At 39.0% G+C, this 13,321-nt stretch overlaps 1 protein-coding gene across 2 annotated transcripts in view; it reads left to right on the top strand.

Moving 5' to 3' along the window:
• DHX30 (DExH-box helicase 30) overlaps window positions 1-13,321 on the top strand; it is a 176,616-nt gene that overhangs the window by 152,212 nt on the left and 11,083 nt on the right. For both annotated transcript variants that reach the window (XM_030196609.1, XM_030196598.1), the window contains one exon: window positions 12,330-12,487. In XM_030196609.1, the coding sequence (XP_030052469.1) occupies window positions 12,330-12,487 (158 nt within the window). The remainder of the gene's footprint in view (window positions 1-12,329; window positions 12,488-13,321) is intronic.

Below are 13,321 nucleotides of genomic sequence, written 5' to 3'. Positions count from 1 at the left end.
CGGTGAGGCAACTAACCAGTTTAGTTGAAGCACTTCCTCCGGAGCTTGCTGAACCTTTTCACCAGGTGGTCAGGCAGCAGAAGGCATGTCGCAAATTCCTGGCCAGGGGGTCTTACGACACTTTTGATGTGGCATCCGGAGTAGCTGCTCAAGGTATAGTGATGCGCAGACTCTCATGGCTGCGTGTGTCTGACCTGGATCAGAAGACCTAGCAGCAAATGGCGGATGTTTCTTGTTGGAGGGATAATCTTTTTGGAGAAAAAGTAGAGGACATGGTCGATAGATAAAAAAGCATATGATGCCATGGATTCTCTCCCCTGCTGGACGTCTTCTGCTACCACCTCCTCTTCTAGGATTTTTTTGGAGGGAAGAGGAGTGCTCCCTATTCCTATAACAGTCATAGGTACACTCCTGCTTCTCGGCAGCCGGTTCAGGCTCAGGCCCAGCATGTGCGTTCCCGTCAGTGCCGTACACCTAAGGCCCCTAGGGCTCCCCAGCAAAAGCAAAGGACAGGCTTTTGACTGGCTCCAGTGCAGCATAGCCTCGGAAAAAGTGTCCATGTCGGGAGGAGGTTGATATTTTTTCACCAAAGGTGGCCTCTTATAACCTCCTACAGGTGGGTTCTTCAAATAGTCCGGTAACCGATCTGGTATCCAAGCCTCCAGATTGCCCACCAGGAGCTCAGTCCTTCAGCTCCCAGCACAAGCAGGTACTTGCAGAGGAGCTCTCCGCCCTTCTAAAGGCCAATGCGGTTGAACCCGTTCCACCAGGAGAAGGGCTGGGATTCTATTCCAGGTACTGCCTTGTGCAGAAGAAAACGGGGGATGCGTCCCATCCTAGACCTAAGGGCCATGAACAATTCCTTCTCCAAGAGAAGGAAAAAGTACAGAGCAGATCGTAAAGAACGTAATTTATTAAACAATAAAAAATATAAAAAAATAATAATAATATAAATACATATGAAAAGTAAGCCCGACACAGGCCGTGTTTCGCCCAGCAAGGGCTGCTTCAGGGGCTACAAGAAATCATAACATAGATATAATTATTATAATTACTCTTCTAAAATCATAATACGGTCACATGTATATAAAAAAAAATTAAATATATATATATTCCATAAATACACATGGAAAGAAACATATATCAAGATTCACTATAGATATGTATATGTCCATAACACCAAAACCCACAAACAAAACATCTAAATATATATGTGTATATAGTCAGACAAGTATAATAAAACTTAAATATACATGTATATACTAAAAAAATCATATTAAAAAATCATCATCACATCCATATGAACTACACATATATATATATATTTTATAAAAAAACATATATAATAAAACAAACTACATATATATATATATATTTATTCTTAAAAAGTAGCATGAGAGACTTACAAGAAAATAACATGGAAGACTTATATAGTATAGTATACACCCACCTACACAAAAATCCTTTCAAGTTGGAAAATTAATAAGCAATTTGCAATAATGCACTGTAAAGAAAAAAAGGGGGAAAAAGAAAATTATTAAACAAAGAGTAAATCAAAAATCAGAAATACAAATAAACTGGTGAAGAGCATATCCTAAAACGGGAACTCACATATGCTAGCAATCCCAGTATGAAAAAACAGCTCTTCGAGAGGGCCAAATCAACATAACCTAAAAAAATAAAAAAATATATATATATGATAATATAAATATTAATTCATATACAGATCAATAATATTATCAACATCATTCTTGTAAGGGGCTCAAATGTGATTTCAAAAGATGCTTACTGGCGCACGATTAAAAATCATATATCTAGTTGCAAAAAGAGTAAAAAGATCATCATTTTATACTGCACAACTCCGATATACGGGTATTACTGCTGCTAATAGTATCGCTAAACAATCGCCATCGGGAAAATTATATCAGCTAAACTTCTTTCATACCATCTATCTAGTTTCTCCGTCGGAAAAATATATATATATATATATATATATAGATAGGCTAGGCTTCTATCGAGCGTCTCTGAGGAAGGTAAAAATACTCAAAACAATATATATATATATCTCTCAAACATCCGGGGTGAGTTACATATCTTATATCAATGGTGATGCAACAAACCGGCAAACGTCGAAAAAACTCTAATAAGAAATACTTACATCTAATCTATCTGGCGTCTCTTGCCTCTGAAGAAAGCCGAAACACGCGCGAACAAAATACAGGAAGTTAAATACTATCGAGCGTCTCTGAGGAAGGTTAAATACGCAAAACAATATATATATCTCTCTCAAACATCCGGGGTGAGTTACATATCTTATATCAATAGTGATGCAACAAATCCGGCAAACGTCGAAAAAACTCTAATAGGAAATACTTACATCCAATCTATCTGGCGTCTCTTGCCTCTGAAGAAAGCCGAAACACGCGCGAACAAAATACAGGAAGTTAAATACTATCGAGCGTCTCTGAGGAAGGTTAAAATACGCAAAACAATATATATATCTCTCAAACACGTTCTTTACGATCTGCTCTGTACTTTTTCCATCTTGGAGCTTGCAGACCGTCTGCCTTTGTGCTTTCTTGGACCCTCCCTTTTGGGCTTTGTTGAGCCTGTTTTTACAGGCACTATGTCATTCTCACCATGGAAGGACGTGTTAAGTTTTAACGAAGAATGCCTTCAAGAGATGCTACCACCAGAACCTTTTTTCAAAGAACCTGATGTTCTAGAGGACAATCTTAAGCATTGGGAAGAAGCTGTAAATTTGAGCAAAAGATGGAAGAGGACGGAATTACATGGTTCATCGCTGTTAGAATATTGCAGATACAAAAGGATTCCGAGAGGATTACGCATGACTAAGGCATCTACTATGTTTAATGATGACCAGACATTTTTGCTACAATGGGAAGCTATACTCAATAAGTGTTCGTTAGATCTCATGATCCTGCTCATCAAAACATGTAAAGAGAAAGAACATAAAATTAAGGCAGATTTAGATAAAGAATTAGTGTTTTTAAAAGAAAATGATGCATGTTTTGATCTTTTACATGAGGATTTTAAAAAGAGTATGGAACAGTTCGAACGAGATATAAGATTAATTAAGTTTGAGAAGTTCAGAAGAGATGACCAGGATTATAAGAACCATAGTGTTTACCCATGGCATAGATATAAGAATCAGAGAAATAAGAATTTACGTAGATATTCGAATAGACAGATAGACCACTCTCGTAAAATAGTGAATCATAATGCACTATATAATAAAGCAATAGGGAACAATTTCCCTATAAGTCCACAAACCATCAGAGAAAGGAAACGCCCTAGAAGTGATCACGATGAGGTATTCGATCCGTCTGCCTCCCTGTACACAACACCTCCAAGAATTAATATTAACAAACAAATGCATCACTTAGACCAACTTTGGAAGAAGAAATCTACCACTGGGACCTCTACCTCAGAATATCCTAGAGGATATTTATCGTATCGAGGAAGGGGCCGTGGTAGAGGCAGAGGAAGGGGTGGCTTTTCTTTCAACAAGTATGGACAGGAAAACATAAGCAAGTATTGAGTACAGTATATAATATTTCAGGAAGAGAATTAACCAATATAGAAGAGAGAGTCCTAAGTAAAGGACTATCATTTATACCTACACCGAAATACAATGCATTTAAAACTCGGGTGGAATTTTTTAAGTTTATACGAAAATTGAGAATTATGGAATTTTTCTCCAAAAATCCGTCGGACTACATTGACCATTCAATAGTCAAGCAAAACAGCAAATGGCTCCCGCCTGGTAATGTCCATCATTTAATACAAACCTAAGAGACTGTAGTGCTTAATGAAATAACAGCATTAGAGAAACAAGGAAAGCAAAGGGCCTTTTACAATTTGACTAAAGAAGAGAAAGTGGCAGTTAAAACTCTACAAAAAGATAGAAATATTATTATAAAACCTGCGGACAAAGGGGGAGCCATAGTCGTAATGAACAGGGACGACTACATTCATGAAATTCAAAGACAATTGAGTGATCCAACTTTCTATAAAATTTTGAAAAAAGATCCGACAAAGGATATTCAGAATGAAATTTCCATTTTGGTAGAAATAGGTATAAAAGCACAATATTTAACACAAAAGGAGGCTAATTTTTTGGTTGTTAAAGAACCAACTATACCAACCATATATATTCTACCCAAGATACATAAATCCTTGTCCAAACCCCCAGGCAGACCTATAGTTTCTGCCTGTGGCTCATTATTAGAACCATTATCCATCTTTATAGATAAATTTTTGCGTCCTCTGGTTTATAAAATTCCATCATATACACGAGATTCGGTAGATATGATTAATACACTAGATAAAATTACTCCAAGCAAAGACATGATTCTAGCTACTTTAGATGTAGAAAGTTTATACACCAATATCCCACAAGATGAATCTATAGATATCATACAAGAAGAATTGATTAAATGTGACAAACATCCTAGGATTCCAGTACAATATGTGACTGAGCTGGCCACTCTAGCACTAACTAAGAATTTCTTTTTGTTTAATGGTAAGTTTTATCAACAGATTAAAGGCATAGCTATGGGCTCTACATTTGCACCATCCATTGCTAATTTATATGTAGCACGCTTTGAGGAGAAATTCATATCAAAAAATCAACATATAGATAAAATATGTCTGTGGAAAAGATACATAGACGACATTTTTTTGATTTGGAAAGGTACAGAGAGTGAGTTGAAAGATTTCTACAATTGTTTAAATACTATGGATGTTAATTTAAAATTTCAAATGAATTACAGTAACAAAAGTATTCCTTTCTTGGATATAAATATTAGTATTCTTCAAAATAGATTTATAACAGATATCTATCGAAAACCAACAGATGTCAACAAATATTTAAATTATGAGAGTTGCCATAGCAAAAGTCTTAAAACAAATTTACCTTATAGTCAATTTCTTAGGTTAAAGCGGCTATGTTCAGACTCTAGCACATATACACTAAGATCGAAAGATATATCCAAACGCTTCATAGAGAAAGGATATCCATCAAAATGCATACGAGAAGGTTTAGAAAAAACCTCTGGCATTTCAAGAGAAACACTATTGAAGCCTGCTCACAGAATTAGTAATGAGAAGATTGTCTGTACACTACCATACACAAATATGTCTAAACCTATTGTTAATATTATCAAAAAGCATTGGCATTTGCTTGCTAATTTAGAGGTATTTGAACAAAAGAAACTGATTGTGGCTTACAAAAGAGAGAAGAATCTTAGAGATCTCTTAGTACCATCCACATTACCTGAAATTGATGCACCACTAAACAGTCGCCCTAGTGGCCATTATCCATGTGGCAAATGCTCAGTGTGCAATGTAAATGTCAAAACTAGGAATCTATTTATACAATCAGCTAATAAAGAGATCAAACTTTATGAGTTTACAAATTGTCAAACAAGTGGAGTCATATATACAGCCATATGCCCATGTAACCTTGTTTACATAGGGAAAACAAAAAGGAAACTAAAGACTAGGATCATAGAACACAAAAGTGCATTAAAAAGGAAATCTTTAGATAAACCATTGGTACAGCATTCTATTGATTTAGGCCATGGATTTGAAGAATATAAGTTTTGTGTGATCTATGTCCATAAGAATAGATTAAGAGGGGGACCAGTTGATATTCACTTGCTACGCAAGGAACAAGAATTCATATATGATTTAAATACTCTTCATCCCTATGGTCTGAATTCTGAGACAGACCTTTCGGTTTTCTTATGACTTTTACATATTAGACGTTTATGCCATTAGATATCTTTGACCTGATATAGATATGTTTAACATCCACCACACAGAAATTCTTTTATCATCATTTTTAAGTACTACTGAGATATCCTCTGACTTTTTATTTTTATTTTTATTGTTGCATTATATGGTATTATCTTTTAACGTTTTGCGCTGTTATTTATACTTCAGTCTGTATATTTGGATGTCACGTAAGATATACGATATATACTATTGTTCTTTTTAACTAAGTATCGCAGAGCATACTTTCTTTTTAACTAAGTATCGCTGTGCATACTTTTGTCCTCTGGACCCCCTCGGTTTAGTTATGACATTCCTTTTCACGTTGTTTCCCCCGTTGGTTGTGGTACCACACCATGAACTTTAACCCGGAGATCCTGTATTTAACTTCCTGTATTTTTTTCGCGCGTTTTTCGGCTTTCTTCAGAGGCAAGAGACGCCAGATAGATTGGATGTAAGTATTTCTTATTAGAGTTTTTTCGACGTTTGCCGGTTTGTTGCATCACCATTGATATAAGATATGTAACTCACCCCGGATGTTTGAGAGATATATATATTGTTTTGCGTATTTTAACCTTCCTCAGAGACGCTCGATAGTATTTAACTTCCTGTATTTTGTTCGAGCGTGTTTCGGCTTTCTTCAGAGGCAAGAGACGCCAGATAGATTGGATGTAAGTATTTCCTATTAGAGTTTTTTCGACGTTTGCCGGATTTGTTGCATCACTATTGATATAAGATATGTAACTCACCCCGGATGTTTGAGAGAGATATATATATTGTTTTGCGTATTTTAACCTTCCTCAGAGACGCTCGATAGTATTTAACTTCCTGTATTTTGTTCGCGCGTGTTTCGGCTTTCTTCAGAGGCAAGAGACGCCAGATAGATTAGATGTAAGTATTTCTTATTAGAGTTTTTTCGACGTTTGCCGGTTTGTTGCATCACCATTGATATAAGATATGTAACTCACCCCGGATGTTTGAGAGATATATATATATATTGTTTTGCGTATTTTTACCTTCCTCAGAGACGCTCGATAGAAGCCTAGCCTATCTATATATATATATATATATATTTTTCCGACGGAGAAACTAGATAGATGGTATGAAAGAAGTTTAGCTGATATAATTTTCCCGATGGCGATTGTTTAGCGATACTATTAGCAGCAGTAATACCCGTATATCGGAGTTGTGCAGTATAAAATGATGATCTTTTTACTCTTTTTGCAACTAGATATATGATTTTTAATCGTGCGCCAGTAAGCATCTTTTGAAATCACATTTGAGCCCCTTACAAGAATGATGTTGATAATATTATTGATCTGTATATGAATTAATATTTATATTATCATATATATATTTTTTTTTATTTTTTTAGGTTATGTTGATTTGGCCCTCTCGAAGAGCTGTTTTTTCATACTGGGATTGCTAGCATATGTGAGTTCCCGTTTTAGGATATGCTCTTCACCAGTTTATTTGTATTTCTGATTTTTGATTTTTGATTTTTGATTTACTCTTTGTTTAATAATTTTCTTTTTCCCCCTTTTTTTCTTTACAGTGCATTATTGCAAATTGCTTATTAATTTTCCAACTTGAAAGGATTTTTGTGTAGGTGGGTGTATACTATACTATATAAGTCTTCCATGTTATTTTCTTGTAAGTCTCTCATGCTACTTTTTAAGAATAAATATATATATATATATATGTAGTTTGTTTTATTATATATGTTTTTTTATAAAATATATATATATATGTGTAGTTCATATGGATGTGATGATGATTTTTTAATATGATTTTTTTAGTATATACATGTATATTTAAGTTTTATTATACTTGTCTGACTATATACACATATATATTTAGATGTTTTGTTTGTGGGTTTTGGTGTTATGGACATATACATATCTATAGTGAATCTTGATATATGTTTCTTTCCATGTGTATTTATGGAATATATATATATTTAATTTTTTTTAATATACATGTGACCGTATTATGATTTTAGAAGAGTAATTATAATAATTATATCTATGTTATGATTTCTTGTAGCCCCTGAAGCAGCCCTTGCTGGGCGAAACACGGCCTGTGTCGGGCTTACTTTTCATATGTATTTATATTATTATTATTTTTTTATATTTTTTATTGTTTAATAAATTACGTTCTTTACGATCTGCTCTGTACTTTTTCCATCTTGGAGCTTGCAGACCGTCTGCCTTTGTGCTTTCTTGGACCCTTCTCCAAGAGAAGTTCAGGATGGTTTTCCTGGGCACCCTTCTTCCAATGATTCAGGAAAACGATTGGCTATGCTCTCTGGACTTAAAGATGCCTATACTCACATAGCGATACTGCCAACTCACAGGAAGTATCTTCGTTTTCGGTTGGGAACTCGGCACTTTCAGTACTGTGTACTGCCCTTTGGCCTCGCATCTGCGCCCAGAGTCTTCACAAAGTGTTTGGCAGTTGTTGCAGCATCGTTACACTGACTGGGAGTGCATGTGTTCCCTTATCTCAACAATTGACTGGTGAAGAGCACCTCGGAGGCAGGGACTCAGCTATCCCAAGTCCCATCTTGTCCCGGTGCAGAAATTGGAGTTCATTGGAGCTCAGTTGGACACACTGACATCTCAAGCTTATCTTCCCCAAGCAAGGGCAGACAGTCTCCTGGCCCTGGTGTCTTTGGCTCGAACTTCTCAACAAATCACAGCTCGGCAGATGTTGAGACTTTTAGGGCACATGGCTTCCACGGTTCATGTAACTCCCATGGCACGCCTACATATGAGATCAGCTCATTGGACCCTAGCTTCCCAGTGGTGCCAGGCCACAGGGGGTCTAGAGGAGGTAATCCTTCTCTCCACCGTGTTTTGCAGATCCCTTCAGTGGTGGACCATTCGATCCAATCTGACCTTGGGATGTCCATTCCAAATTCCTCAGCCACAAAAAGTGCTGACGATTGATGCATCCCTCCTGGGGCGGGGAGCTCACGAGATGGGCTTCACACTCTGGGAGCTTGGTCCTCTCAGGAAAAAGATCTTCAGATCAACCTCCTGGAATTACGAGCGATCTGGAACGCTCTCAAGGCTTTCAGAGATCGGCTGTCCAACCAAATCATCCTAATTCAGACAGACAATCAGGTGCTATGTATTACACCAACAAGCAGGAGGGCACCGGATCTCGCCCTCTGTGTTAGGAAGCTGTCCGGATGTGGCTTTGGGGGCACCATCACGGCATGTTTCTCCAATCCACATATCTGGCAGGTGTCAAAAACAGTTTGGCCGACAGGTTGAGCAGGATCATGAAACCTCACGAGTGGTCACTAAATATGGGTGTTGTCCACAAGATCTGAGCATGGGGCACTCCCTCGGTGGACCTTTTTGCCACTCAAATCAATCACAAGGTCCCTCAGTTCTGTTCCAGACCTCAGACCCACGACAGGCTAGTGTCAGATGCCTTTCTCCAGCATTGGGGGACGGGCCTTCTGTATACGTATCCTCCTATACCTCTAATAGGGAAGACTTTGCTGAAAAGCAAGACCGTGGAACCATGATTCGGATAGCACCTTTTTGGCCCCGTCAGATCTGGTTCCCTCTTCTTCTGGAGTTGTCCTCCGAAGAACCGTGAAGGTTGGAGTGTTTTTCAACCCTCATCACACGGAACAAGGGGTCGCTTCTACATCCCAACCTCCAATCTCTGGCTCTCACGGCCTGAATGTTGAAAGCTTAGAAGTTGCCTCCTTGGGTCTTTCACAGGGTGTCTCCCGAGTCTTGCTTCCAGAAAAGATTTCACGAAAAGGTGTTATTCTTTCAAATAGAGGAGGTTTGCTGTCTGGTGTGACAGCAAGGCCCTAGATCCTTTTTCTTGTCCTACACAGACCCTGCTTGAATATCTTCTACACTTACCAGAGTCTGGTCTTAAGACCAACTCCATAAGGGTTCAACTTAGTCAAATCAGTGCTTACCATCAACGTGTAGAAGGTCAGCCTATCTCTGGACAGCCTTTAGTTGTTTGCTTCATGAGAGGTTTGCTTTTGTCAAAACCCCCTGTCAAACCTCCACCAGTGTCATGGGATCTCAATGTCGTTCTCACCCAGCTGATGAAAGCTCCTTTTGAGCCACTGAATTCCTGCCATCTGAAGTACTTGACCTGGAAGGTCATTTTCTTGGTGGCTGTTACTTCAGCTCGTAGAGTCACTGAGCTCCAAGCCCTGGTAGTGCTTGCACCTTATATCAAATTTCACCATAACCGAGTAGTCCTCCGCACTCACCCTAATTTCTTGCCGAAGGTGGTGTTGGAGTTCCATCTGAACCAGTCAATTGTCTTGCCAACATTTTTTCCCCGTCCACATACCCGCCCTGGTGAGGACAAGTTGCACACCTTGGACTGTAAGAGAGCATTGGCCTTTTACGTGGAGCGGACTAAGCCCTACAGACAATGTTTGTTTCTTTCAATCCCAACAGGAAGGGAGTCGCCATCGGAAAACGCATCATCTCCAATTGGCTAGCAGATTGCATTTCCTTCACTTATGCCCATGGTGGACCTACTCTAGAGGGCCATGTCACGGCTCACAATATTGGAGTCATGGCTGCGTCAGTGGCTCACTTGAAGTCAGCCTCTATTGAAGAAATTTGCAAAGCTGCAACATGGTCGTCTGTCCACATATTCACATCTCACTACTGCCTTCAGCAGGATACCCGACGCGACAGTCAGTTTGGGCAATCGGTGCTGTAGAATCTGTTGGGGTTTAGAATCCAACTCCACCTTCCTAGTCCCATTTCTGTTCTGTTCCAGGCTGCACTCTCACTTAGTTGTATTTCTTTTCAGTTCAGTCTATGTTATGTCTTCGCTGTTGTGAGGCCCAGTTGACCAATGTTCATTGTTTTGAGTGAGCCTGGGGGCTAGGGATACCCCATCTGTCAGAATATTCAGCCTGCTTGTCCTTGGAGAAAATGAAGATACATACCTGTAGCAGGTATTCTCCGAGGACAGCAGGCTGAATATTCTCACAACCCTCCCTCCTCCCCTTTGGAGTTGTTCCGTTTCTCTTTTTTGCTTTTCATTTAACTGAAGGGGACATGCTCGTGTCACTGGCCGTTCACGCATGCGTGGTGTGCTGGGCCTGCACGATGGAGCGTTATAAAGACTTCTAGTTTTTTTCTAAAATGTTCCGGTCTCCTGGGCCGTCACGGGTGACGACTCATCTGTCAGAATATTCAGCCTGCTGTCCTCGGAGAATACCTGCTACAGGTATGTATCTTCATTTTATCTAATTTTCTTTTTTGTCAGCTGTTTTGCTGCCCTTTGGACTGTGCAGTTTCTTTTATGCTTTGTATTTTTCTTTCTTTGTAAACCACTCTGTTGTTTTTGTATGAAGGGTGATACATCTAGTGATTTATTCATGACTAAACATTGACTATTCTCACTCTAGCTTGTATTCCAATCCCGCTGTATCGTAGCTGCTCTCCACAGAATCCTGCTAAGAATGACTCTTATTGCATAGCTTAGCTGCATGGGATTGGTTACTCGCATGTTCCATCCAAGTGGGTTTGTTTTTTCTTTCGGCACAACAAAAGAACAGGAACCCTTGTAGCCGTGCAGACACAACAATTACAACAAGGGGATGAAAAGAAGAGGGGACAATAGGTGATCTAAAAGCTTGTACTTTATTAAGCATCCAGGACTCTACACGAGCCGTGTTTCTGCCCACAAGAGGCCTTCTTCAGGAGTCACTAAAAACATGTATAAAAGTCATGTATAAAAACAATCATATTACATTGACAGTCAAAATATATTAAAAAAAACTGAAGATATAAAAATGACAAAATAACAATAGTGTTACAAAAATGACAATTACATATATAAAATGAGCAAATAATAAAAAGTAAGTACAAATGAAATCTAAATGTAAAACATGGTCCAAAATCAATAAAACATAACCTATGATGCATTAACCAATAATGAGCATAAAAGAAACAAAAAACTAACATGAGCGTAGAAATAGGTTGTGTTTTTTATTTGGCTGCATATTGGTTATTCTTGACACCAGGTGCTCGAGGAGTTGAAGGTCAGTTACATCCATTCCTTGACTTATTCCTCTTTCTTTGGTGCTGCTGACACAGACTTTGCTTTGTTTTTGCTTTATAGTGTAATGACCCAGTTTTGTTTGCAGCTCATCCTAGGGAGGGTGCAGTAGAGCCCATGCAGGAACTCCTTACTTGTGGATTTGTATTTCTAGCTCCTCTACAGAAGAGATGTCTGAAAATTAGAAGGGATTGGGGGAAGGATGTCCCCATCTGAAACTGTTGTTTCTCATTTAAAGTATGGCATGTTGTCTCGTTTAGGTCTCTTCTGACAAGGCCCTCAGGGGAGAGTGGGGTCTGCAGTAGTTGCTGTTATTCATGGGACTCCCTATTTCATGATGACCCTGTTTGTACTGTATTTCTACATGTTCTATCTTTCCTCACCCCTGGACTCCATATGGATGCTTAACACAGATAGAGCCTTATAACAGTCTCTTGATCTTTGTTCTCTGCAAACAGGTCTCATTGCACAGTTTTCATCAAATTTATTTGAAGCCTTCCTGGTGTCTGATCCCTCGGAATGCACCAACGCCTACACTCAGTGCAACCAGTATAGTGAGGAAGAGGAGTTGGTGAAAGGAGTACTGCTTGCAGGCTTGTACCCCAATCTCATCCGGGTAAGAACAGAAGCAGTGGCATCTTCCACACAGGACACAATTATTAGAGCACAGAGTTCTTTTATTGGAGGCTGCTAGATCACGCCCTGGAGGAAGTCATATAAACTCCATTCCCAGAGCCTGACAGATTCATCCGTATGTTTCTCCCTGCCAAGAAAGTTTTAGGGATGAGAACTAAGAGTGGCCCAACTTGATGCTTACTTCACTTTTCCTACAGTCAGTAGTGCGAGGACAATAGTGAGCTTACACAATTCTGAGGCCCTGTGGCTGCTCTGCCCTCATGGGCTTCCTGCTAGAAAGCAAGATGAAACTAGCAGTGTACACTCAACAGTCCTCTAGCCTAGCAGTTAGGGTGGTGAGCTGAGAACCAGGGAAGCTGGAGTTCAAATCCTACTTCTCTCACTGGCACTCCATGTGACCTTAAGCAAGTCACTTCATGTACAAAACTCAGGTTTCAAGTTGTCTTGGGCAGGAAAATATATGTTGTATCTGAATGCAACTTGCCTTGAGCATGGATTTGAAAGGGCACGTAATCAAATCTAATAAATTCAAATGAAATCACTGTTGCACTGCTGACATTTAGACTGCCAGGTCAGTGGAGAGAGGTATATCGAACAGAGGGATGGATATAGAATCCTTAAAAGGTGAAAAGGGAGCAAAATGAGCTTTTTGAGGAGAGAAGGCTAGGTAAAGAAAGAGGGAGGGGAAAACCTAAAAAGTGATTTTCCACTTCCCTTATAACTTGGTACATCTCTGGTATATTTTTCAGGCCCTGTCCACATGTTCAACATAAATGATGAAGCTCTCATAGAAAGGATGTTGTAGACATTTCTG

The sequence above is a fragment of the Microcaecilia unicolor genome, chromosome 1, assembly GCF_901765095.1.
Source record: "Microcaecilia unicolor chromosome 1, aMicUni1.1, whole genome shotgun sequence".
Classification (NCBI taxonomy): Eukaryota; Metazoa; Chordata; class Amphibia; order Gymnophiona; family Siphonopidae; genus Microcaecilia; species Microcaecilia unicolor.
The sequence above is the reverse complement of the archived record's forward strand: the minus strand, read 5'-3'. Positions and strand labels throughout refer to the sequence as shown.